Source organism: Balaenoptera acutorostrata, chromosome 3 (genome assembly GCF_949987535.1).
Source record: "Balaenoptera acutorostrata chromosome 3, mBalAcu1.1, whole genome shotgun sequence".
Taxonomy (NCBI): domain Eukaryota; kingdom Metazoa; phylum Chordata; class Mammalia; order Artiodactyla; family Balaenopteridae; genus Balaenoptera; species Balaenoptera acutorostrata.
The window spans coordinates 63,059,323-63,085,833 of NC_080066.1; the positions used below are offsets into that span (position 1 = coordinate 63,059,323).

General features: G+C 57.7%; 3 protein-coding genes across 4 annotated transcripts; 1 reads left to right on the forward strand and 2 right to left on the reverse strand.

Moving 5' to 3' along the window:
• The first annotated feature begins 23 nt into the window (after nt 1–23).
• On the forward strand, nt 24–7,061 carry ULK3 (unc-51 like kinase 3). Of its 2 annotated transcripts, none has more exons than XM_057544577.1 (16): nt 24–182; nt 863–1,003; nt 1,088–1,208; nt 1,772–1,876; nt 2,739–2,882; nt 3,062–3,144; nt 3,687–3,842; nt 4,014–4,203; nt 4,305–4,345; nt 4,563–4,665; nt 4,802–4,866; nt 4,953–5,031; nt 5,107–5,147; nt 5,514–5,561; nt 5,738–5,804; nt 5,925–7,061. In XM_057544577.1, the coding sequence occupies exons 1-16, from the start codon at nt 81–83 to the stop codon at nt 5,939–5,941; spliced, it is 1,503 nt and encodes a 500-aa protein (XP_057400560.1). In that variant the 5' UTR covers nt 24–80; the 3' UTR covers nt 5,942–7,061. The 2 variants fall into 2 exon arrangements, with proteins under 2 accessions (XP_057400560.1, XP_007197760.2); XM_007197698.2 differs by having other exon boundaries at nt 4,014–4,119.
• Nucleotides 7,062–11,949: 4,888 nt separating this feature from the next.
• Nucleotides 11,950–15,316, reverse strand: CPLX3 (complexin 3). Its single transcript, XM_007197700.3, has 3 exons — nt 15,153–15,316; nt 13,895–13,982; nt 11,950–12,174 (listed from the first exon to the last, which is right to left on the reverse strand). Exons 1-3 carry the CDS (start codon nt 15,314–15,316, stop codon nt 11,950–11,952), a joined length of 477 nt encoding a protein of 158 aa, XP_007197762.1.
• A 978-nt stretch (nt 15,317–16,294) lies between these two features.
• Nucleotides 16,295–25,035, reverse strand: LMAN1L (lectin, mannose binding 1 like). The gene is given in 14 exon segments (XM_007197701.3): nt 16,295–16,529; nt 17,595–17,632; nt 17,635–17,736; nt 18,395–18,518; nt 19,478–19,545; nt 19,907–19,972; nt 20,653–20,804; nt 21,113–21,245; nt 21,872–21,927; nt 22,502–22,622; nt 22,984–23,083; nt 24,536–24,594; nt 24,686–24,793; nt 24,907–25,035. Coding segments are annotated over 14 exon segments (1,413 nt in total). The 5' UTR covers nt 25,021–25,035; the 3' UTR covers nt 16,295–16,357.
• Nucleotides 25,036–26,511: the final 1,476 nt, after the last annotated feature.

Consider the following 26,511-nt stretch of genomic DNA (forward strand, 5'->3'; position numbering starts at 1 on the left):
CTGTTCTGGGCTCCTGGCCGGAACCTGGCGCCGGGAACCAGGAAGCTCCCGGCAGCGGGCGCGGGCGCGGGGCGGTCGGGATGGCGGGCCCTGGCTGGGGCCCCCCGCGGCTGGACGGTTTCATTCTCACCGAGCGCCTGGGCAGTGGCACGTACGCCACGGTGTACAAGGCCTACGCCAAGGTGGGTGCGGGGCGCCCCGGGGCTTCTGTGCGAGGCAGGAATCGGGGGCACGAGAACTTCTGAGGGCCTGGCCCCGGTGCCCGCCAGACCCTGAGCAAGCCCAGGCGGGTGCCGGGCCGGGAAACTAGAAAGGGTTAGAGAGGGTGTGAGAGCCGTTAGGGGCCCACAGCCTGCCCTGTCCCAGGCCGACCTTCCGTGGAGGTGGGTGGTGACCGCCACCAATAGGTCTTCAAAACAAACACACATACACACACCCCTGTTGTGTGAAGAGACAGGTGGAGACCTCGATGGAGCCTCGGTGTCCATGGCTGAAGAACAGGCTCAAAACAGGGGGGATACCTGTGGGCTAGGAGGAGTCTGGGGCAGGGTTCTAGAAAGCTGGACCCACTTAGGAAGCAGAGTGGGCAGTTTAGAACAGTGAATAACATGCTTTAGCAGGGGCACTCTAGAATACAATGAAAGGGATTGTGGAGCAGAGAACACCAGGCTGGTGGGGAAGCCGGGATTCCAGAATCCGGGTGCCTCATTGGCCTGAGAAGGGGCAGCTGGGAAGCCTGGATGCTAGTGTGAGTGGGTAGGCCCTGTGAGGGGGAGAGGGGCAGAGCGAACCAGAGCCCTTCTGGCCGCACATAGTCCCTGGTACCCTCAAGGCAGAGCTCTCAAATCTCCTTTCCCCACAGAAGGATACTCGTGAGGTGGTAGCCATAAAGTGCGTGGCCAAGAAGAGTCTGAACAAGGCATCTGTGGAAAACCTCCTGACAGAGATTGAGATCCTCAAGGGCATTCGACACCGCCACATCGTACAGCTGAAAGACTTCCAGGTGTGGGCCTGGGATGGGGCCACCCCTAAAGGGGGCTGGAGAAGAGACACTCTCTTCAAGCCTCCTCTCTGCCTTTAACCACAGTGGGACAGTGACAACATCTACCTCATCATGGAGTTCTGTGCAGGAGGTGACCTGTCTCGCTTCATCCATACCCGCAGGATTCTGCCTGAGAAGGTGGCTCGGGTCTTCATGCAGCAGTTGGGTAAAAGCCTCTGACCCCAGCCTGACACCCCTTCCCATGATCTCTGCCCTCTCACGCTACCCCTGCCCCAGGCTTAGAGCTCTGACACTCTTAGCAGTCATCTCCCATCCTAGCTTGGATTTTTAGGGCCCATCCTTCCTATGTGCCCATCCCTGGCTTAAGGATGCTGTGAGAGAGATGGGGAGGAGCCCCATCTGTGGGGACTACAGGCTTCCACACGTGGAATGTAATGCAAAGACCTCATAGAACATACCAAAGACCCAAGTGCTTTGCTAAGGAAGAGAGCAAGGACCTAAAGGGCTGGGGCATCTAGGGAAGCTTCTAGGAGGAGGGGAGACTTGTGAAGGGGTACAAGGGAGGAAGGAGGTCACTTGCGGTGGGGGTGGGGAAAATTCTTAGCAGAAGGGGGAGCGTGGTGCTTGTATGTAAAGCATTTGGTAGACCAGCCAGGTCAAAACTGGGGTTGTGCAGGCTTGAAGGGGCAGATATAAGGCTGGGGAGGTGAGAGGGTGTGGGAGATGGGCTTCTGTGACCTGTCTCTCTGCATGGGTCCTACTCCCCAGCTAGTGCCCTGCAGTTCCTGCATGAACGGAACGTCTCTCACCTGGACCTGAAGCCACAGAACATTTTGCTGAGCTCCTTGGAGAAGCCCCACCTTAAACTGGCAGGTGTGAGTCTGGAACAAAAGGCATGGAGGTTTGGAGGGTGGCTCTCATGGAGCCCTCTATTGAGTCATCAAACAGTGACAGACTGGGAGGTCCAGGGATGGGCCCCGTCACCAAAAGGTAGGGCCTTTCTCAGGCTACCCATGCTCTGACTCCAGCAGTGTCATGGATGGGGTCAGGGCTCAGTGTGTGACCAGAGTCAGGTTTCAGAGTGTGACCAGGGTTAGTACTTTATCTGCCACCAAGATTGGGGCTCAAAATATGACTCAATCTGTGGTGGCAGTGTTGGAGAGCGTGAGGTGGGAAAGCAGTGGTTGTGGCCCCTGATAAAATTTGGAGGAGAACTGACTTGAAACTGGAGGCCAGAGAGGCCCCTTAACCTGAAACTGGAGGCCAGAGAGGCCCATTAACCTGAAACTGGAGGCCAGAGAGGCCCATTAACCTGAAACTGGAGGCCAGAGAGGCCCATTAACCTGAAACTGGAGGCCAGAGAGGCCCATTAACCTGAAACTGGAAGCCAGAGAGGCCCGCTGAGCTCGATGGGACAGTGACGGAGAGTTCTAACCCCTTAGTGGACCCTTATCCACATCGCTGGTGTGATCAGGGTGGGCTTCCTGGGAAAAAGGTGCTGAGGAGGCTGTGCAGGATGGGTAGGATATATGCCCCCCCAGAGGTAGGAGTGTGTTCCAGGTTTATAATGAGAGAAACGGCGTGAGCAAAGTCGGAAAGTGAGCAAAGTAGGGATGAATCCTGGTGAGTCTAGGGGGTGGGAGGAGCCCTGCACTGGAGCCCAGGGTGAGGCTGTGAAGGCCAGGGGCAGAAGCAGCTGGAATCTGAGCCCTGCTGCCTGGCCTCTTGCCTGCAGACTTTGGCTTTGCACAGCACATGTCCCCCTGGGATGAGAAGCACGTGCTCCGTGGCTCTCCCCTCTACATGGCTCCCGAGATGGTGTGTCAGCGGCAGTACGACGCCCGTGTGGACCTCTGGTCCGTGGGGGTCATCCTGTATGGTGAGAGTGCTGTCCCCTGCCCCCACCTGGAGGCCTGCACTGCAAGGCCTCTCTGGGCCACTCCTGAAGGGTTTTAATGAGAACGCTGACTCTCCTGGTCTGGGGCCGCTCCCCAGGAGTGGGCCAGGCCAGACTTGACCCTATCCCCTCCCAGCCTCCCCTCTGCCTCCCTTCCACAGAAGCCCTCTTCGGGCAGCCCCCCTTTGCCTCCAGGTCGTTCTCGGAGCTGGAAGAGAAGATCCGGAGCAACCGGGTTATTGAGGTAGGTCTAGCAGGGCCTCGGCACCTGCTGCGGGGCGGAGAGAGTCAGGGCCCTGAGGTAGGAGACCTCACTTCCACCTGCACAGACTGGGGTGTGGGCTCCAGGCCACCTTCGTGGAGCTGGGGCACACTCTAGCCTGGAAGTCGGCTCCATTCAGTTCCAGGGACCCAGATCAGCCACAACGGGGAGCAAAGGGACTGCCCCACAGCCCGCTACAGGCCCCCCATGGGGAGAAGGCCAAAGCAGATCTAGGCCCAGCCTTCCCAGAAACATATTCCAGAGAGAGGAAAAGGATCTGGAAACAGGGTTCCATGACGGCTATGGGTTCCAGTGAGGGCGTGGACAGGACCCTGGGGGAGGAGGCTTGGCTCTCACTGACTGCGACATTTTGACCCATCACTGTTCCTCCTGGTCTCACTTTCTCTATCTGTCAAATGTGTATCTCTGGGGCGTCCCAGGATAGGGTGGTCCTGACCGGCACGTGGGGCTGGGGGCCGAGGTGCCGGAGCCCAGTGTGATCTGTACCTCCCCCACCCCCGCAGCTCCCCCTGCGTCCCACCCTCTCCCAGGAATGCCGGGACCTGCTGCAGCGGCTCCTGGAGCGGGACCCCAGCCGCCGCATCTCCTTCCAGGACTTCTTTGCCCACCCTTGGGTGGACCTGGAGCACATGCCCAGTGGGGAGAGCCTGGCACGAGCAGTGAGCAACCAATGGAGATGGGTGGGCTGAGGGCAGATTGGGGGTTTCATCTACCCCTTTCAGTGGTGACCAGGTGACTTGCCCAGCAGGAGGCAGAGGGTGGGCTCAGGGCATCGCCCCTTGTGGTGAGTATGGGGGGTGGGCATGACTTCTCATCTGTCCGTCCCCCAGACCACCCTGGTGGTGCAGGCTGTGAAGAAGGACCAGGAGGGGGACGCCGCGGCCGCCTTATCTCTCTACTGCAAGGCTCTGGACTTCTTCGTGCCTGCCCTGCACTGTGAGTGCCAGGCCGGGTGCAGCAGGGGTGGGGTCTTCCAGAAGCAGCTCCTCTTCCAGAATTTTGTGGGAGACAAGGCAGAGGGTAAATCTGGAACTTAGTGCTTTGGGGGATTCCAGAGGGTTTGGTGTGGGGCAGGCGTCTCCTCTCTCTAGACTCCTCATATAAACCCGCACTTTCTGCAGATGAAGTGGACACCCACCGGAAGGAAGCAATTAAGGCAAAGGTGAATGAGAGTCCCCTGAGGAAATGGGTGAGGGATCCCAGGGCCTCTGGGGATTGGCTCTTAGAGGAACCTCTCTCCCTGGGAAGGGGGTCAGGCCAGCCTCAGTTGACCTCTGACGTTACAGTTTGGGGCGGTCCCTGAGGGAGAACCTGGAGGTGGGTGCTGGCGAGGCAGGCAAGGTGCGAGAGCCCTTCCTCGGCCCCTTGCCCTCCTGCAGGTAGGACAGTACGTGTCCCGGGCTGAGGAGCTCAAGACCATCGTCTCCTCCTCCAATCGGGCCCTGTTGAGGCAGGGGACCTCTGCCCGAGACCTGCTCAGAGGTAGGCCCCAAACCTGGCTGACCACCAGTTCCCAGCAAGTCCCCTCTAGCCTGAGGGGGAGGCAGGTTGGGGTAGGCATCCTGAGATGAGAAAGCAGGCTGCTCCCCTCACCCTGAGCCTTTGCGCCTCATCCCAGAGATGGCCCGGGACAAGCCGCGCCTCCTAGCTGCCCTGGAAGTGGCTTCAGCTGCCATGGCTAAGGTTTGTAGCCAGTGGGAGGGGTCCGGGCAGGGCAGGGAGGAATCCAAGTCATGCCCCTAAATGACCTGGTGTCCCTGTGGCTGCAGGAGGACGAGGCTGGCGGGGAGCAGGATGCTCTGGCCCTGTACCAGCACGGCCTGGGGGAGCTGCTTCTACTGCTGGCAGGTGAGGCCCCATCACCATACTCCCCTCAGCCCCTGGCTGCCCTGCCCTCACCACGTGCCCTCCCTCTCTCTGCAGCGGAGCCCCCAGGCCGGAGGCGGGAGCTGCTTCACACTGAGGTGCCCACTGGGGTCAGGAGGCTTGGGGGGCTTCCTCTTCCCCGTTTGCCCCGCTCCCATTTGTGGGGACCTCCTTGGGTTCCCTCAGGGTGCTCCAAGTCTGGGAGTTAGACCACACAGACTTGCTAAGTTGGTGGCCCCTCGCACTCCATCAGGGCTTGGGTGCTCAGGTCAGGGCAAGGGGACAGGCAGGATCTGGGAACTCAGCAGCAATCGGGAGGCTTCCTGGAGGAAGGAGCAGATAAGGACTCAGAGGCAGGTTGTTCTAATGAGGCAGAGGGCTCTGGAGAGCATCGGGAGTGAGGAGGAGCTCAATTTGAAGGCCTCTCCTCGCCCCACCTCCATGGTCATGTCTTCCCTTGGCAGGTTCAGAATCTCATGGCTCGAGCTGAATACCTGAAGGAGCAGGTCAAGGTGGGCACATGGGTGCCCACACTGGGCCGAAGCTATATGTATTCTGTTCCTCTCTGCCTGTGGCTGTCTGTCCCCTGCTCCCCATCGTGTGTCCCCCACTCCCCGCTGTGTATGTCTCCCTCTCGTCTCTGTCTGAAGGCCTCTCCATCACTGTCTCTGCCCTTTATGTTCCGCAGATGAGGGAGTCTCATTGGGAAGCTGAGACCCTGGACAAAGAGGGGCTGTCGGAGTCTGTTCGTAGCTGTGAGTCCTGCCCTGGGGTCTGACTTTCCCCGCAAGGAGGGGTGAGAGCTGGGGCAGCCCTGGATTCTGCCTCTTTTGCTAGAGACCTGAGACTGACGCTCCCCACTTTCCGCTCCACAGCTTGTACTCTGCAGTGACCCTGCAGGATGATTGGACAGGTCACTGGGAATTGGGGACACGCTCGCCCCAGCTGATGCTCCGAATTCTGTGGCTTCTGCCACCCTGCGGAGCAGGCTTCCTGGATGGGCAACTCTGGGACGCCCCACATCCCAGCATCCCCAGCACCACTTGAAAGATTCTTAACCCCCTACCCACTGTGTGTACTGGGAGCACTGGGGTGGGGAGGACTCTGGGAGAAGAGTGTTTCTTTCACGTGACTTTTGTTATTTGGTGGTTGCTGAGCCCTGAGCCTGTTGATTTCTGTTTTTGCTCTGAGACGAGCAGGGAGCCCTCTGCAGGACACTTGTTCTCTTTCCCCTCCTTGCCAGGAGGCAGCTGTGCCCTGTGCCCACCCCTTTCCTTCCTGGGAGCCTTTATTGCAACTCACCTCACTCCTTGCACTGGAGCAGGGCACTCCAAGACCCCTCAGGGAGCACCCATCCCACCATATGCACTCAGCCCCGCAGAACTCACCAGTCTTCCTGGGAGCTGACCCCTGCCCACCCTCTCAATATTTTAAGATAATCCTTCATGCATGAAAATAATATCTTTTGTAGAGGTGGGGCAAATTTGAGAAACCCATGCCTTGTTCTTGCCCTGGCCTGGGGGGTACAAGGGGAGGGGTCCTCAGTCATCCCTCCCACCTTCATCCCTCTGTGGGGAATGCCCTTACTGGCCTCAGAGCTGGTCCTGGCCTAGGAGGGGGAGGCATGGGGATTGCCTGGCCTGTCAGTCTCCAGGGGACCCAGTGATCCAGGAGACCTGATTCTAGGTCTGACACTGCTGCTACTCCAGTGTGTGACCCCGGGCAAGCTCCTTCCCCTTTCTGGGCCTGGATCTCCCCATCTCTCCAATGGGACTGCTACTATCTCCTCAACCCCCTACATGGGCTTTCAGGAGAACAAAGTGACTTTAATCTGGAAAGAATATATACACCTAGAGTTATTTAGGGGTTTCTTTTCTAAAAAGTCAGAGAGGGTGTTAGTGATTTCTAACCCTTCTGCCCTTAAATGCCTCCTTGGGGCAAGAGTTGTCTGCCTTCCCTGTAGGAGGCTGGGTGTAAAGAATGTAACTCATTGTTTTTCTATTAAATTATTTTCTAAACTTGTTCTTCTCTTCTTACTTGATTTTATTTATTTATTTATTTTATTTTTGGCTGTGTTGGGTCTTCGGTTCGTGCGAGGGCTTTCTCCAGTTGCGGCAAGCGGGGGCCACTCTTCATCGCGGTGCGGGGACCGCTCTTCATCGCGGTGCGCGGGCCTCTCTCTATCGCGGCCCCTCCCGTCGCGGGGCACAGGCTCCAGACGCGCAGGCTCAGCAATTGTGGCTCACGGGCCCAGCCGCTCCGCGGCATGTGGGATCCTCCCAGACCAGGGCTCGAACCCGTGTCCCCTGCATTAGCAGGCAGACTCTCAACCACTGCGCCACCAGGGAAGCCCTGTTCTTCTCTTCTTGACCTGGGAAAAACTGGAGGTAGCCCCTGTTCACAGGCTGGGACTAGAGGAGCCCCAGGAAGAGCTGGGTGACATGAGGGAAGGCTGGGGGAGGCCCCAGGGTGGGGGAGTGAGAGCCACATCTGCCTCCTGCCCTTAGCCCCTGGGAGATCCGGGAAAGTCAGGTGGACCAGCCACCAGTCCTCCCACCACCCAGGAGACCAGCACAGGCCTGGGAGCCCAGGCAAGGCCTTTCCTCTCTGCACGTGGAGGAGGGCTCAATGGCAAGAGTGCAGTCCTGTTAACCCTCTGTGCTCTGCACTGTACACTCCCTCACCCCAGCCGCTACCCCCTCTTACCCTGGGCCAGTGAGTGGGCAGTGAGCTAGATCGGGGAAAGGGCATCCTCTAGGGTGTCCTGTGTTCATGCTCAGCTCCCCAGGCCCCCCAAGTTGGGGTGGTTTCCAGCAGCCCTCACCCCAGCCACTGATGGGGTCTTGGCCTGAATGGCACTCAGGAGCATCTTTGGGGACTTAGGGGAAGGGGAGCTCACCCCCTGAACAGCCACCAAGGCTGCTAAGCCTTCCATGCAGACCTTAAAGGGCTGCTGTACAGGGAAGGAAACGTGAGGAGGGACCTAATTTCCCTGAAGCCTGACTGTTGGGAGGCAGTGTAGAGCAGTGGCCCAGAGGGCAGGAGGCATAGCTAAAATTCTGGCCTTGCTAAAATTCTGGCCTTGCTATTTGGCCCTGAAGCTTGGGACCCATTGATTAGCCTGTTTCTCAGTAAAACGAGGATGAAGATAAATGCCCCATGGGAATGTTAAGGATTAAATGAGTCACCGTACATGAGCCTGGCACACAGAATTCAATAAATGTTATTTTCAGATGGGGAATGGGCTGGACGAAAAAGCCTCAGTGAGTAAAATGAGGGGAAGGAAGGAGGAGAATGAATGGCCCAGCTGGGTGGGTGAATGGAGAAGAATGGGTGGGAGGGAGAGTGGGAATGAGGAGGACAGGGTTTGTGAAAGACTAATTGAATAGAAGGATGATGGGACGAAAGGTCGGCCCCTCAGACCCCAGTTGTTTGTTTGTGATGTCTGCATTGGCTGGCTGGGAACAGGGGCCTGGTATTATGATACATGTGGATGTGGAGAGGAGTGGGCCCCCATGGGGGCACTGGGTACGGGAAAGGCCTGGGAGGCTGAGGCCGGTGGAGGAGGCCCTGGGGAAGGGCCCTTCCCGGGCAAGACATTTAGATGTGTCTAAGCCACCTGCCAAGGAGGGAGGCAGCCCAGCCAGAGGAGGTGGGGCTCCCTAGGGCTTTCTTTGAATGACAGAGGCCTATGGGAAATATGCTAATCTGCTTTTTTAATAATATGTTTTTTCTCCTAGGAGCGAGAGTTGTTTCTGTCTCTCACCTTTAAAACTTTGAAAGTGCCCAAGTAATGTTTGTGATGTATCTGTGGTTCTTGACTACCAGTTAGAACTAGGTCTGTAAAAAAAAAAAAAAAGAAAGAAAGTGCCTAAGGCAGGGGGGCAGGCCCCCTCCACCCGCTGCTGCCCACCACCCCCCCAGCATCTGGGCGCTCACTCTGCCCTGTCCTCCTACCTCCACTAAGTCCCCCAAGCCCAGCCAGCATTGGGCCCTTCTCCCAAGGGACCAACCGTGGGAGAAGAGCAGGGGAAGGAAGCGGGAGGCAGGGAGGCCAGCAGAGCCTGGGGACCCCTCAGCCTGCCCTCCGTGCCCATCTCTGCCTGAGCCCCAGAGCCAGCTCCTGTCCCAGAGCCTCCGCTACCCACCCCCCCCACACCCCGATTCCAGGGACGTGCAGACAGGCCAGAGCTGCTTAGGGTTCTCAGGCTGTGAGGAAGGAACCTCCCGCTCCCTAACCCCAGGCCCCAATCAGCCCATTTTGTGAGGGTTCAGTGAGTGCTCACCCCCCAGCCTCCCCACGGCCCGCATTCCTGCCTCTTTTGCTCTTGGTCCTGCAAACCACTGAGGGGAAAGGGGTCTGTCCAATCCCATTAGGCAGAAGGCCCCGGAGAGTGGAGTGCTGATGTGAGCCTTGCTGCTGATGCTGCCAAGGAGGCCCATGCCCACCCCCCACACACAGCCTGGGGCCGGGACTTGGTCTCCTCCAGCTCCAGGAAGATCAGGAGGGGTTTTCGTCCAGTGACTACCCCGGGGGGCAGCCTAGGAGCAGCTCAGAGGACCAGACCCCTTCCCCTGGGATGCTCAAGAGAGAAGGCCCAGCGTGACAGCCTGAGCAGCACTGCCCAGCTCCTGGGCCTGCGTCCTTCCCTGCCTCCACCCTCCTAACTCCTCGTCCTCTCTCCTCCACCTGTCCCTCCCCACGTTACCTATCGCACAGGTTTTATGTTCCTTGTTCTTATTTTACAAAGGAGCCCTAACAGAAGCTTTGCCCTTGAAACCAAACCCTCGGATGGCTCTTCCACCTGTAAATCTTGGCTGGCTTCTCCACAGGCTGGTGTCAAGTGGAGGCACCAGGGTCAGCCTGTAGCACCTTGTTCCTCTCTGGCCCCTGGATTGGCCTGCTTGTGGACCCTCCTGGTTGGTCTCCTGGACATCCCCCCCCCCACACACACACACCAGTGAGCAGGATGAGAGGATGAGATTTGGACTCTTCACTTTTTTTTAAAGAATGGGTTACCATTTATTGATATGGTCCATCATGTGCCAAGGGCTTTACAAATGGTCACCTTTTTTTTTTTTTTTTTTTTTTTAACATTCTAGTAAGTTTTTTTTTTTTTAACTTTTTTGGGTTTGTTTGTTTGTTTGTTTATTTATTTATTTATTTATTTATTTATTTATTTATTTATGGCTGTGCCGGGCGCGAGGGCTTTCTCTAGTTGCGGCAAGAGGGGGCCACTCTTCATCGCGGTGCGCGGGCCTCTCATTATCGCGGCCTCTCCCGTTGCGGGGCACAGGCTCCAGACGCGCAGGCTCAGTAATTGTGGCTCACGGGCCCAGCGCTCCGCGGCATGTGGGATCCTCCCAGACCAGGACTCGAACCCGTGTCCCCTGCATTGGCAGGCAGACTCTCAACCACTGCGCCACCAGGGAAGCCCCACAAATGGTCACCTTTTGAAACAGGTATTATTATTGCGCAGGGGTGGGGGCTCTTAATTTCACAGGGGGGAAAACAGGTTCAAAGAGGGAAAGGGACCTGCTCAAAGTCACACAGCAGTGCCTGGGCTGGAACACAGTTGCCCTGCCTTCTTTTTGTTACACCTTCCATTTCCAAGGTGTGGAGGGGGATATAGGCACAGGTGCCAGAGACAGCTGTGGTTGAGCCTCAGCCCCTCCTACAGTCTCAGGTAGTGACCCAGAGGCCCTGCCTTCCTGAGGTGCCGCCCATCCAGATGGCTGCCACAGCCTCCTCAAAGCCCAGATCTATTTCATCTGGCCACAGGCTGAACGTGGTGCTCCGTCAGTGCGGGGACCCCGCCCCAGCCCAGGGCCCTGAGAGGGCAGAGCTTGAATATCTTATCTTATAGGAGCTGGCACTCCTGTGAAGCTGTGGGTGAGGGGGCAGAGGACACCCCTCCAAGGGCAGGGTTAGGGGCCTGTGAAACCCAAGATTCCTGGAGGGCAGTAAGAAGTGGGAGAATAGGCAGGTCATCTGGAATTTTTATTTTTCACTGAGCTGAGAGAGGAAATCCAGCTATGGAATCCAGAGAGAGTTCTACAGGAACAGAACAGAAATTGGCTGGGCCCTGGGCCCAGAGAAGGCCCGGAGCCACCTGGGCTGCTGTTCAGTGCCAGCTTCATCCTTGGCACTCGGCCCCTCACACAGCATCACTCAGCTTCCAAGAGCCAGAGCCCACAGTGGCAGCCGCTTGAGACTATGGCTGCAGCTGCTGCCCTACCCAACGAGGGGTGTGGGGTTGACTCTCAGGGGCCAGGGAGGCCAAGCTAGAAAGTCTTAGAAATCACCCAGTCCATTCCCATCTTATAGATGATGAAATAAGGCCCAGAAAGGACACTGGGTTTTAAGGAGAATAAATGTGGAGACTTGAACTCAGGCGTCCTGACTGCTGAGGGTGTCTGCCTCAAGCCGCTCTCTAAGCGCATCTGAATGTCGGTGTCTAGAGGAGCTAGGCACCCAGGGGAGCTGGCCTGTGTTTGTGGTTGCGTGTGCCAGGATGCATCTGCGGCATATCCCTCTGCACATGCCAGGGTCTCTGTGTCCCTCTGTGTGTCCCTCTATGCGTGCTTCTATGTTCAGGAACTTGGGGCCGTGGCCAGAGAGGGTCGGGCCTATTCTTACAATCTTGGGAGGCCTTCCCAGGCTGAGTAGGGAGGGTGGGTCCTGAGGGGTAGGGTGAGGAATGGGGACTTTGCTCCCAGTGGAGAGGGAGAAAGCAGAAGGCAGATTGGAGCCATGGATGAGAAGGGTCCTGGGGCTGGCCTGGGGCAGGGAAACAAAGCCAAGATGGGATATGGGTCCCTGGAATTTGAGGCATGCTGTTAGCACTTATGTGGGGCCAGCCCTCTGGTCACCCCAGTGGGCAACCCCAGAGGAAGTAGTCACATGATGTGGCACTTCTCAGCTGATTGCTTGAGGTCCCCCAGTGTGGTCTGGGCCTTGTCCTTAAGTGAGCCAAGGCCCAAGCCAGGGAGACTGGCCAGCTGCCCAAGGACCGAGGCCCTTTCCTCCTCCTCCTCTGTGTCCTCCTCAATCATCTTGGCCAGCTCCCGGGGCAGCTCCACGTCTCCACCTGCCATCTGGATCTGGCTCTCATCTGCCTCGTTCTGAAGGGAAGAGGAGAAGGGGTGGGGTGGGGTTGGAGGTCTGTGAGAACCCAGAGTTGAGTGGCAGGGAGGAGGCCTGGACTGGGTTCCAGGCCCCAAGATTCTGGAGCTTCATGTTCCAGTGAGCTCAGTCCCCCTCCCCCATCCCAGGATCAAGCTTTTGACGCTTGGATATGGAGACCTTGCACTTTTACACCACCTTACTTCACTCTGAGATGCTGAAGGTAAGACACTAGCATAGTGAGTAATGACAACATGAAAATCCTTCAGAGTCAGACTGAGTCAGCTAAGTCATGTGTTGACTATCATTAACTACACTGAAGGATGTTACCAATCACAGTGATGGGTTCCATTCACCAAACACCTATCCTGTGGCTGACACTGAGCTGAGTGCTTTTAATTCTCACAACAACCCTGTGAGGTAGGTATTGTTTGCTCCATTTTACAAAAAAAGAAATTGAGGCTCAGATAACTTAAATAACTTGCCCAAGGTCACACCACTAGGAAGTGAGGGAGCTAGATTTAAACCTATGTCCCTGATTCCAACATCTGTGCTCTCCTTGCACAGCACCTGCCTACTGATTGTCATTGCACTTCGCTGTCCCTTTGGGGGCCCTGGGGCTTTCCACTTTATGTCCTACTCAGTTACAGCCAAGTCTTCTCTCTCCTACTGGACTCAGTGTTCCCTGATGGCAGAGTTGTGTCTCTTACATGCTTAGTGTGAGCATTGGAGGAATGACTCCATTCCTAGCTGAGTTTAACTCTCCCTTAGAGAGATGTCCAAAAGACTAGTGTGCTGTGGGGAGTCAGAGGCAGCCAGGGGCTCAGTAAACATTTGTTGAGTGAGTGAATGTGACATTCACATATCTGATCTTCCAATTCAAGTGCAAGATCAAGGTCAGGTGTACCGTAGCCTGTGCTTCTGTTTCTCTTCAGAGTCTAGCACAATTCTGGGCACTGGGAGTGGCTTGTGCCTCAGTTCCCTCCTTAGGCAACAGGAGTAGAACACTTACATGGTCATCTGATGCTGCAGTACCTAGGGGAGACATCCTCCTGGCCGCTTGGCCAACCAAAGGGGTTCCTTTGCTCTCTGCAGACAGACTTCATACTCCGGAAGGCAGCCAGGGGTCCGGGAGCAAGTGCAGGCTCAGCATGCAGAGGCTTGATCTCTGATCCTAGTTACATCGCTCGCTGGCTGTACGGCCTTAGCCAAGTCCCTTAATCTCTCTGAGCCTCAGTTTCCTTATTTGTAGATGTGGGTAGTAGCTAACTGGCAGAGTTACTGAGGGGTTAGGTAAGGGTGTGAAGGTCAAGTGCCTGTGGCCCACAGAAGGTGCTGCCTTCTTTCCACCCACCTCCCTCCCTGGGTTTTCAGAAGCCCCAAGAGATTTTACCTGTGGTAAAATCTACTGCCTTCCAACTCTCCATCTGCCTAGGCCTGACTCTGGGTTGGGTGAGTGGGCGTTAGAGGAGAGAAGGGGCCTGGACTGGCTCCAGAAACACAAACCTATCAGTCTCCCGAGGACTGGACTACCCCTCAGCGCCAAGCCCTGGCCCTTGGTGGGCTCCAGTTAACGGTGAATGAATGAACGAGTGAGAGAACCCATGATTTAATCAAACACTCCCTGAGAGCTGCGGCGCCGGGAGCGGGGCAAAGGAGTCCGGAGCCCAGAGCTCAGGGGTCCCGGTGGTGCCTTACAGCCCGGGCTCCTAAACTTACCTTGGGCAGCCGGTATTTGTCTCGGAAGTGGCTCCGCAGCGTGGCCCGCTCTGCCTTCCGCTGCGTGAACTGCGCGTCCCGCTCCATCCTGTGGGGGCACCGGGGACGGAATCACTGCCCAGGCTGAGAAAATGGGCGGGGTCTGCGAGGAAGGGGCGGGAAGGGTCTCTGGGTCCTGGGCGCAGTTTGCATCCCTCCTGCCCGCGGGCCTGTATGTTGGGTGCTCGGCGCTCTGACCAGCCGGGATTAATCTTTACTGCCTCTGCCAGCTATCACAGAGCCCTTTATCGCCGCCGTACCCGTCGCTGGACGGGAGCTAGCGGGGCGGGGGTGTCTGGCTGGCTGTCTCTGCGGACCCTAACATATGTCCCTCGCAGTCTCCGACTTGGTCTTTTCCTTTCCTGACAGGTTGTGTCGTGTGGGGCAAAGTATTCGGGACAGACATGGGTTCGCGTCCTGGATCCACTACCACTTTATGTCTTTAAGTCACTTACCTTCCTCTTTTGTAAAATGGGGATAAGACTTTGCAACTCACAAAACTGTTATCACGATTAAGTGAAATAATAGCTAACATTTAATGATTTGCCATGTTCCAGGCGCTCCGCTAAGCAGTTTATGTGCATTAAGTAATTTAACCCTCATAAGTATATAAGGCATGTTTTATTACCATTGCCATTTTACAGAAGAAGAGACCGAGGCACAGAAAGGTTAAGTAACTTGCCTAGGGTCACCCAGATAAAAAGAAGCGAAGCCAGGATCTGACCCAAACAGCCTAGCTGTGGAGTTCAGCCCCTAACGCCACTCCAGCTCCCTCTCTGTCCCAGCGTCGTCCTCACACAAGTAGCCTCAATTATCTATGAGTGACCCCATCTCAGGATCTGTCTCCATGACTGATTCCGCCTCAGCTGCACCGCTTTTCTCAGAGCCTCAGGCTCAGAAGAGCTCCAGTTGGAAGACACAGACGGCTGGGACCAGATCGGATTAAGGGATTACTTGTTTCGTCAGAAATGCACGTGCCCTCACCTTGTCCCAGGCCCCTATCTCCCCTTCCCCCACTCCCTCTGGGCCCGAATGTGGAGCGGGGTTCTGGGTTTGAGGTGGGATGGCTCTGGGGGCAGCCTAGAGGGCGCATCCCTGCCTCTCACCTCGTCTAGAAAAGTAGGGGAGGGGCTCGGGGTCTGAGACTGCCCTAAGGGTGGGCCGGGCGGCCCTCGGGGGGTGGGGAGGGCTGTTGGAGCCAGGAAGGGATCCCACTCACTTCTCTTCCACCAGTTGCTTCTGGTACTCCTCATACTCCTCTCGGCTCATGCCCTGCGCTTCGGCGGCCGACTTGTCCCCGTCCCCCTTGTCCTCGCCGCCCCCCAGGCTCCCAGTGAGGTTCTTCAGCTGGCCGCCCACCATGGTCTTCACCATGAACGCCATGGTCTTCGCTGGCCCGGGCACCGGGCGCCGGGTACCACGCGGCGGGCACCCAGGCACGTCCGCGCCTACTTCAGCACTAGGTCTTACGGACAGCTCCTGCCTGCGGCAGGAGCCCCGCGCTCTGCACCGCCCACCGCCCGCCCCTGTCCGGGCCCGCCTCCACCTCCCCAAACCCCTCCTCACAGGGGGCGGGGGGCATGCACGGGGCTGAGGAGGCTGGACCACGTGCCCGCTCCTCACTCCCGCCTCCCCCACGTGCCTCCTTCAATGCCAAGCTCATCTGGGCACTGCTGCCAACGGATTGGGGCCGGCCGCGAGGGGTTCGGGGAGGGGGGGTCGCTCCCCAGGGGAACGAGCTGTGCTGTTATGCGCCCAGTACACTGCTCCCTATTCTCCCCCCCACTTCCTCCTCCGCCGGGTAGCCAGGATTTCAGCTGGGAATGCGAGTAGCCCTGGGCCCTCCCCAACCTTCTTTCCAACCTGCTGCCCCAGCAGCTGCCCAGAGAGCTTGACACTGGGAAAGGGAGGGAGATCAGAGAGCAGGGAATCCCAATTATGGCTCCACGGGTTGCCTCTCAGAGTTCTGGGTCACGCGCCTGCCCTGCTGACCCCTGGAGCTACAGGGAGCAGCGAGAGAGAGTTGTTCATGGTGATGCTGCCTGGGCTGGACCAGGAAGGGCACCTGGAGGCACCACTCCTTGTTCTGGCTGAATTTGGGGACAGAATTATACACAGCTGTGACTCCATCTCCCACCATAGCCCAGGGTTCAAGGCCTGTGGGGTATCTGGTCTTTTGTCAGTCAAGCCAGTCCTTGGCCTCCTTGCCTGCTTGGAGCCCACTCTCAGCTACCATCTAGAAGAGGTTGCCTTCAGAGAGATTAAGGTGAAGCTGGAAGGTAAATGAGCATATCAAAGCATGAGAGGGAAATCACCTTTAATAAGGTTGGAGCTCCCCAAAAGCTAAGGTGTGGGTAAGAGCTGGGTACCCAGAGGCAGAGGACACTGGCCAAGCTCTCCACCTCCCAGACATAGAGTGACTTCCTAGTGATGAGAAGTGGACATTTCTTCAGGGCGTTGAGGTAGGTCGCCATGTATGCTGGGGGAGACGGGCTGCCTCCTCAGAGCCCCCAGGGTCCTAGGGACTTGTGGTGCAGGACTCAAAGGAAGGCTGCCTGTGGACAAATCGTCCTGAAGGTTCTTGTCCAGCTCCTGCCTGTTGCCAGGGAGAGAAGAAGTCTACTTGGTCTTCTCCCTTCTGGGCTCTTGAGACCAGGCTCCTTACATTTACTACACCCACCTCCCTACACTCACTGCACCATAGCACCCCCTGCTCTGGGGCCTTCTATGGCTCCCTTGGCCTGCTCCATCAGTACCACACTTTCCTCCTGGCATTCAAGGTCTGTTCAGGTGGTTCCAGCCTTATGGCCACCATTGCACGCATATATAGCACATAAGCCTGTCATCATTTCCACCTCATACCTTTGCTGTTCTCCACATCTGCAGGCCATCCCCTCTCCCACTGTGTTCTTAAAACTCAGCACACTTCACTCCTCCTCCAGGACCATCCCAGCACACACTGATTCTTCTTGTCTTGAAATACCACCAACGAGGACTGTCTCGTTTCTAAGCTCCTTAGCACACCTTACATCTCTAAGTGTTTCATTCATTTACAAACACTCATTAAGCAGAAACAGTGACCTCCCCCCAACCTTTTAAATTCTCTTTGCCCAGTTTCACAAACTGGTCCCACCCTTTGCTCTACAGTATTGAACTTGCCACTTTTTCTCCAAAATATATATTTTTTCATGCTTCCATGCCTTTTCTCATGCTGTTTCCTCTATATCAATGCCTTTACTTATCTTGTCAGGCTGGAAAACTCCTGGTGGCCTTGATGACCCATATCAAATGTCCCTTCCAGGTGATTCCCTGATCTCCCCAAGCTGGCTCAAGTACTTTTTCCTGCGCTCTTATAGCCCCTGAGCTTCCTGCCATCATGGCATTGACCACAAAGGATGTGACTGTCAGTTACTTGTCAGTTTCTCACATTAGAGAGTGAGTTCTGTGAGGGTAGGACCTAGACGGGACCAGCAGATGAGCAGATAGTCAGTAGTCTCTATTGAAAAAATGGGTCCTAACTTGGGTGCTGCTCCTTGCCAGCTGGTGGACCATGCAGGTCCCCCGCTGGGCCTCAGTATCCCCTCTCTCAAATTGAATGGCTATGGCCCAGACCCAAGAGAGGCTAGGTAGGTGTGGGAAGTCCTGCCATGGGAAGGCCCACCTGAAGTGTACATAGCAGAAGAAGCCTGCAATCTGGAAGGAGGCTGGAGGAGGAAGAACAAGAACAGGAAGATGCCAGGCTGCAGGCACGAGGAAACCCCTGGGGGCCGACCAGGTGGGCAGGAGTCCTTGGCTGCCGCTTTCTGAAAGGAGATGTTCTAAGATCCTGGATCAGCTTCTTACCCAGAAGGAGGGAAGGGACCTAGAATCTGGGCCACTGTTGGCTTTGTTTCCCTCTCCCGGTGTTGGGGTACCCTGACTCTCATCCAGGGAACTTGGAGAGAGGGCAGAGTACAAAGCTGCCTCCCCACCCCAGGTCCCATGGCTCCATCTGTGGGAACAGCTGGGAGGGCCTGGGGCCTGGGATCTCCAGGGGACCGAAGTCTCTAGAGATAAGCAAGAGAGAGAAGTAGAGAGCAAAAGACAGCGTGATGGAGAGGGCAAGGAAAAGAGCAAGATGGGGCGGGGCACAAGGAAGAGTGGACTTCACCACGAAGCTTTGAATGATCTTGGGCACAGCCCATTCCCATGTATCTTCTGGTCATTGTGGGAGTTGGGCCAAGTGGTCTCCAGGGCTCTGCTGGTTCTGAGGTCTGTGGGACTCTCCAGAGAGCAGAGAAGGCAGAGAGAAGATGAGATCCGCGTGCCTGCATGCCTGTGTGCATGCACACACAGACACAGACACAGGTGTGCCTGACAGGAGTCCCAGGAGGGGAGGGCAAAGGCAGGAGGGGCCTGGGGCTGCAGAAGTGCTGGAAGAAGGGGGCTGAGCCCCACGGTTCCCCCTTCCTTGCCCCTCACCACTGGACCACGCAGGTCCTTCTGCAGAAGGCTCAGGATCTGGGCCAGCTCTAAGAAATGATGCTTGGTGCCCACAGGCAGATAGAAGACCTGGGCTCTTGAGGCCATGTGAGCAGCTGCATCCCTGGAGGGTGGAAACCAAGGGAAAGAGCTCATTATCCCCTCTGATTGCACCCAAACTGCCTAACCGTTTCTCATAATCCCCAAAGGCAGCACCTGGGTGAGGAACAGGCACCATCCATACGGCTCCTTTTGGGGACTGGTCTTTGTTCCCCAGAGCTTCTCCTCAAGACAGCTTTAGCTCAGAGAAGCATCTCCCTAAAGCTGTCTGTCTCAACCCCAGGCTCCCTGGGCTCTGCCTTCAGTCTCTGGCCCCCAGGGATTTAGATCCTCTTCCTCATCCCATCTTCCCTCCTCCAGGCATCTAGATGTAGGGAGGAGGGCTGGGGTTGGGTGCAGCCACAGCATACAACCTGAAGCCATCCTCCTCCCATGGCATCAAGGTGACCCCCCGTGCCCAGGGCTCCATGGGTAACTCCAGAGGCCTGGCCTAGAGAGGGATGCTGGGAGGCCAGAGGAGGGTAAAATGAAGTCATGGACTGCCCACCCCAAAACTGGGCCTGATTTTGCTTGGGCTCCCTCCAAGAACCCCATCAAAATGTTCCCTGCTGGGGCTTCCCTGGCAGTCCAGCGGTTAAGACTCCGCGCTGCCAATGCAAGGGGTGCAGGTTCGATCCCGCATGCCGCGTGGAGCAGCCAAAAAAAAAGTTCCCTCCTTCCAGAAGCTATCACTGAAGGAAGGCTCAAATTTACTAACGCTCCCTGAGGTGAGAATGTCTCAGGGAGTTGTGCTTAAACTAGGAGTTTCAAAATTTTAACTTGATTCAGTTAATTTCAGGTCAGTTCAACAAACCTAACTCGTCCCCTAGCCCCTCGCTATGCTCCAGACTTTGTGCTGGGTGCTCAGGAAATGACGAAAGGAATAGAGGACTAATGGGGGGGTCTTCAGGCAGAGAAGCCAAGTTGGTGGATGGGGACTTCTCCTTCCTCTCCCCCAGGATCCTCATCTCCCTGTGCCCTTACCTCATCTCTTGCAGGTCTTGGAGCAGAGTCCGCTGTCCATGGAGTAGGGCACTGACCTTAGCTGAGTCCTGCAGGAGTGCCAGCCTCTTCTCTATGGCCCAGGGCACAGCCCCTCTCTTCTCAGAGTTCACCTTCCCCAGGGGTTTGCAGCCCTCTTCCTTCTAGAGGCCTTACCCCATTACCTGGGCCCTCCTCATTTGGGATACGTTAGGTTTATCTGACCCTCTCCACCTGGGCTCCTGACTCCCACCTCCTCTCAAAGCCTCTCCTTGAGGATGGTGGTTTCCCCCTTGACAGTAGCCAATTGGGAGCTTTCTCAAAGTCCCTCCCCTTTCCAGAAGTGGTTCTGCCCCCAAAGGAGGCCAGTCCTCTCCTCCCCACTTCCCCCAGGGCACAGTCAACTCCCGGTGCTTGGGCCGTTGTCTTGACGAGTGACCTGGAGAGTTGGCCACCTCTCTCAGGGGTGGGTAGAACCTGGCAGGGGGAGTCCTGGGTCTGGCAGTAGGATCAGGGAGACCTGGCCTTGGAGTGTGGCCTCCCTCCCCTCTGCCCCACTCCAGCAGCCCAGCCTCAGCTGCTCTGTCCTGAGGACATGATTCAAACCTCGAGCTGCCAGAGCCCAGCAAAGCTCACAGGAGCCGCTGGCCTCTTCTGCCCAGCATCTAACATCTTGACTGAGCTCAGCTGTCAGGCCCCAGGCTGGGTCTGCCATGGGACATGACTCCCCAGGGGAGAAGCCAGGATGGCAGTGGAGGGGAAACGAGGATTCTGGTGCCTCTGAGCATTAAGCAAGCGTATGTGAATCAAATCACACGTGGAGCTACATGCAAATAAACACCCGGTCTATTTCTGTCACTTGTCTGGAGATCCACATCTAAATACGTGGCAACTCGTTTCCCCAGCCCCAGCCGTGGGGCTCTGTGAGCCTTCTCTTGTGCAGAGCCGCCCTCCTGCCCATTCCCCTGCCTGGCAGGTCCACCCCATCCTGCGACCTGCGGCATTTCACCCCTGCCCTCCTTTCCCTCCAGACCTTGGGGGAGACTAGTTCCCAAGTACGGTGCTTGCTCCTCTTTCTGGACAGAGGGAGCCCACTGGTGCCATCAGACCCAGTGCCTATGGGGCTCGGCTTCTCCAGGCCTGCAGGCAGACCCTTGGATGCCTGAGGGGCCACTCACCCAGGCTCCCTCCGGCCTGGCCTGGCCTGGGGACACCAGCTGCTTCTTCCATTGCCTCTCAGCCTGTGCCAAGTGCTTGGAGAGACCCTGGAGAGCCTGCAGGATCTGGCTGTGTCTGTGCAGTGTCTCCTCCAGGTCAAAGCTTGTTTCCCCTGGGGATTGGGGCAGAGCTGGGACAGGCAGCCGGCAGCTGGGGTGGGGCAACAGATCCTACCTTTCGAAGGCTTCTTGGAGGGCCAGAAAGGTGTGGCTTCTGCCTCCAAGGCTCTCCCCTGGAAAGAGGTGTCTGGGTGGTGGGGCAGGGACAGGACACATCATCTGGGCCCCAGAGACTGCTTACATATGGCATCCTCGGGCCTCCATGTCCTCACTGGTTAAAGGACTCCTGGTTCGAAGGGAAGAGGATCCTGTGACCCTCAATCGGGGCCATGCCCCACCTGCCCGTTCCTTGGGTCCCTACCCTCTTCCTGGACTTCACAGTTCGGCTTTGGAATCATGTCCTCCTTGGTGCCCAGGGCCAGCCTTGCCTGCAGCCCTTCCAGCTGCCTTGCCAGGCGAAGCTGCTCTGTCTCCAGGAAGGGCTGCGGGGGAGGCTGGAGGAAGAAGATGAAAACTTAGGCCCCAAACCCATGGGAGATCTGGGGGCTGGGGAGTCTCCTCACAGGGCCTCCCACAAGCTCAGTCCCCCCTCCCTGACCAAACATTCACCCCAGCATGGGAAGACACCCCCATCCCGCTGGTTCTCCTCCCCATACAGCTGGTTCTCCTTCCGCCACCAGGCCCAGAACTTTCCAGTCCTCACAGCCCCACTGCACTGCCGACCCTCACACCCTTCCCTCCTGCTGCAGCCCAGACCCCAGCAGCTCTCTCAGGCCTCAGGCCTTTGTCCATGCCACTCCCTGTGTTCTTTCAAGCTCATCTTTGCCATGCGGTCTTCCCTGCTCTCCTGGCTGGTTAGGACCCCTCTGTGCTCCCATAGCTCCTAGTCAGGCTGGGAGGTCCTTGAGGACAGACTTGGCCTGGCTCTGGGTCACCTCTGGTCGCCAGCACTGCCTAGCACAAGGCTTGGCCTGAGCAGAGCTCCATGAGCAGGTAGAGATAAGGGTTGGAATGACAGGTCTGGTAGCTGGACATGAGCAGAGCATCCGGGGAGGGGAGGGAACCCTGGGCTGCCTCTCCCCCAGCCCCACCCCCAGGGAAGGCCCAGGGCCAGCGCTACCTCTGCACCCGGCTCACGCAGACTGAAGGTCAGGAAGGACAGGACATCATGGTCATCTGGAAAAGGGGGTAGAGAGGGAAGGTAGCTTCCACCCGGCAACTCACTCACTCAGCCCTCTCTCCCCAGCCTCCATTACGTTCCTGGCAGGCAAGAGATCTGTGACTTTGGGCAGCTCCGACCCTTGTCTTGTTCACTGCATGGGAGAGGCGTGAGGATCAGACTAGCAGATGGGTGGGCTGTGAGGGTTGACCCACACACAGAGCCAGAGGGGGACCCCCAGTGAGTGAGAAAACTGGACAGTCCTGACCTAGAGCCGTGACCACAGGCCGAGCAGCACCCTCAGGCCCAGGCCCTGCCGGCAGGAGCCACCACAGGGAGGCCGCCTCCTGCGCATGGCTCTGACCATGTCACTGTCCTCCTCAGAAACCTTCCATGGCTCCCCAGCACCCAGAGTCTAAAGACCAAAGCCCTGGCATTCCAGGACTCCCACCTCTGGTTGCTCCCTGCTTTCCAGCTGAGTTCCTCCATGGGTTCTCTGTTATATCATATCCCTTTGCTCCATTTCTCTAAATGTCCCTTGCGGCTGTCCCTCTTCCTCTTGCCATGCAGCTCCCAGCTAGGGGCCCTCACCTGCCAGGGTGCTGGTGGCTGCCGAGACCCCAAAGAAACCTCCGGGGGCCAAAAGCAGGGGCCCCACATCGACACAGACCTCACCTGGGTCGCTGGGAGTGAGGTCACTGTTCAAGGACACCTGAGGGGCACAGAGGGCGTGAGCCCCTTGCAGAGGGAGCCCCCTCCTCTGCCCTGACCCTGGCAAGGGGATCGTCCTCACCTTACTCACTGGCTCCCCTGGCCCAGAAGGCAGGCAGCAGTTTGGTGTCAGAGTGGTGCGGAGGGGCTCGCACACCCGGTCTCACGCCAGCCCTCCCAAGCATGTGCTCAGGGCCAGTTAGGAGTCCGTGTAGGGAGGAGGATCCCTGGGGTGTTGCTCGCATGTGCCAGGGACCCTGTGTGGTGTCACAGGTTGGGGTCATGGGCCTTCATAAAGCTCCAAGCCCTGTCATCTGTACTCCCTGCCCGGTGGGCCCACAAAAGCCGGAGGGGCGACTCACACGCAGCCTCTGCCCCCAGTAGGTGATCCGTGCTCTGAAGGGGTAAGGTTGGTTCCGGAAGTCCCGGTGGCAGGAGCCCAGCACCCGGCTGGCTCCATCCCTGTGGGCACTTGGAATCCAGCCAGGCCGCACAGGACCCAAGGCCTAACCAGCAGGGGTGGTCCCAGAGGCCGTTCTGCCCAGGCCTACAGTGCCACCCACCCCCACTGGTGCAGGACCTGTCCTTGCTGTCTAGCTCGAGCCACCCTTGCTGTCTTCTGCTCCTGTAGCAGAAGAGAGGGGAGCGGGAAAGCAGGCCTTGCCTGGCGGAATGCTGGGACTTGACCCTCCCTGGGACTCCTCCCTAGGGGGCAGAGCCTGGACCAACAGTGGGGTTTCCACCCCCAGTCCCCCGGGCCTCGTCCCACGGGCTTCCCTCTGGGTACGGCTTCTCTTGCCTCTCCCTCTGCCAAGCTTGGCCTGCAGCAGGACAGACAACACGAGACTCACCCTAGCAGCCAAGGACAGTATGACCAGCCTGCCTCCCCCCAGGGGCGGTGCCGCTTGCTCTGGGCGTTAGGAGTGTTGAGCCCGAGCTGTCCTGAGTCTTTCTGGGCTCATGGACACGCAGAAGCTCTCACACCAGACAGCCTGTCACCACTGCCTTCAGCCAAGAGGGAGGCGGCGCAGGGCAGGGGAAGAGCCAGCTCCAGAGCTGCCCCCGTATCTGCATTCTGAGCCGTGTGACCTGGGGCAAGTTACCTCACCTTTCCAAACGCGAGTTTCCCCACCTTTAAAATGAAGATAATAATTGAGATTCCCTCATAACATTGTTATGAGGGTCAACCAAGTAATGAATGTGAAGCACTTGGCGCTGTGCCTGGCGTAGAGTAAGCTCAGGTCATAAACGTTAGCAATTATTCTAATTGTTACGAGCTAAGGGATGTCTGCCGAGAGACACTGACGAGCTGGCCCAGCTACTGAGGAGGCAGCCTGGCTGAGGAGGGATGGGCAACCACGTCATCTGAGAGAAAGAGCCGGTGCAGGCAGGCAGGCAGCTGGTGCGGGAAAGGCGTGGACACTCATGGGCAAGTCTGCCCTCATATCTCAGCTCTGTGCACAGCTGTGTGACCTGGGGCAAATCACTTCCCCTCTCTGGGCCTCAGTGTCCTCACCTGTAACTGGGCACTAATAATCCACACTTCTCAAGAGTGTCAACATGAGATGATGTGAGTGGAAACACTGAGCATGGGCCCCACCCCGCATCATTTCTCTGCTCCCACTGCCTGGGGCTGTTGGGTTGAAGGAGTTGAGGACTCAGTGGGCGGTTCCCAGGAACAGCAAGCAAACTCTGGTCCCAGGCCCCGGAGGAGGAGGCACCGCTGGGACCGAGTGGGAGGGAGTCCCAGGGCAGTGCCATCAGCTTAGATGAGAGACCAGAAAGGAGGGCACCGCCCTAGGAGCGGGGCTCCCCGCCAGAGGCCAGGGCAGGGGCATGGTGGGCAGAGCGGGTAACCGCCAAGCCCCTCGCAGCGCAGGAATGGGGTGCAGGGCAGGCCAGGCGGGGCCTTACCCAAGCACCTCGTAGGGGGTGTGCCCATCACTGGCCAGCACACGGATGGCAGGGCTGTTCTGTGTGGGAGGTGACAAGCAGCCTGAGCCACGGGCACAGGGAGGAGGGTGAGGGTGTGGGCGGGACGGCGGGCAGGAGACCATGACTCACCTGGGTATCCTCAGCCGAGGAGTCGAAGAGGATCCCAATGCCGTCCCCCGAGTCCAGCGCCCCCAGGACAGAGCCTACTTGGCCCCTGCCCTGGGTGTACCACACGGCCTGCGGGTCCCCAGCTGCTCAGCTCAAGGGTCCCTGCAGGACACTGGAACCCTGAGCTCACCACCAGCCCCCCTGACTCACCCCCTCTGCTGGACCTTGGTGGGGCCATTCACCATGCCCTGGGCTCCCCGGCGCCCCGGCCCCGTCACCCTCATCTGCATTTCCACCTCCCAGGCAGAGAAGAGGACAGGGGTCCTGCTCCACACGGCGTCATTCCGGTTCTGCATGGCTGGGGCCAGCCGTACCTCCTCCAGGCCTGGGATGGCATCTGCGGACCAGGGCAGCTCAGGGCCTGGGCCCCGCCAGCCCCTGCTCCCCCATCATTCTCTCTCATTGGTCAAGGCTGGGCCCCAGGAGGAGGAAGGAGGTAACATCACAGCCATTAGATAACAGGCTGGCTAGTCCAACACAGGAATCCACCGAAGAAGTGGGACCCCAGCATGGCTGGATGGGCCTTTGCCAAGGGAGGGCAACGGAAGCCAAACCCACACAGAGCACTTTCCCCGCATTCTCATGTAAGCCTCACCACAGGTCTGTGTGGCCTGCTTTTATAAGATCCCCTTTTATAGATGAGGAAGCTGAGGCTCAGAAAAGTTAAGGAACTGAGTGAATTGGAACTCAGCCCCATCTGACTCCAAAGTACAAGCTTTTTCTGCCATGAGAGAGATTTTTGTCCAACCCTTTGTGTTTCTCAGATGAGGAAACAGAGGCCCTATGAGGGAAAGGACATGCCTGAGACCACAGAACACTGGGGATCACCTGGAGAGAATAACCACGTGGAGGGTCAGGACTCTAGACCTTGAACAGACACTTGGGTGTGTCCATGCGCGGCTGGGCCTTCCTGATGGGGGCACCTAGGGGACATCTCAAGGTGGGGAAAGTATGAAAGCGAAGGTGGGAACTGGTCTGCAGGACTGAGGAAAGGGTGAGGGATGGAGCGAGTGTGAGAATTACCACTGGTGCGGGTGGGGTGGGGGAGGAGGGAAGAAAGGGGTGAGAAACTGAGGCAGGCTTGGCAGGAAAAGGAGAAGGGCGATCAGAGGCCCCGCCCCTGCTGGCTCCCCTCCTCTGCGGCCTGCCAGCCTGGAACCTGGCCCAGGGCCCAGTCCCTGCCGGCCGTTCTAGAGACTGATAATCCAGCCTGTTTGCTTGGCAAAGGCCAGAGCTGGGGGCAGGGAGGCTCAGAGGCTGCAAGGCCAGGAGTGCTGGAGCCCTTGGGAGCCACCACTGCCTCTGGAGTGGCAGGCAGGAGGCAGAGATTGCCCACACCTGCCACCCTTCTGTGCTCTGCCTCATGTGGATTGTTCATGGGACCTCCCCCTAGACTGTGGGCTCCTTGAACCAGACTCAGCCCTGTGTCTCTGGGCTGGGCACACAGGGCATGGGGTGAGTCTGATAAAAGGAGGAATGAATGAATGGACAATGAGCATATCACTGGGTGACCTTGAGGAATATACCTCTGCTCCCCTATATGGCCTGGAACACCACAGACTTGGCATGGCCCAGAGCAGCGAGCGTGGTACGGGCCTGGCCATCCTGGCCCTCAGGCATCCTGGCCCTGAGGCAGGGCCTGGCTCGGGGCTATGAGGGACAGCCCCCTCCTTTGCTTACCTCCTGTGTCTCTGTGAGGGAGGACTGGGCCTAAAACCCTGCTGAGAGGGCCTGTCTTCTTAAAGGGATATTTGTTCTGGTCTCAGTTAGGAATCATGCTGTTTTTC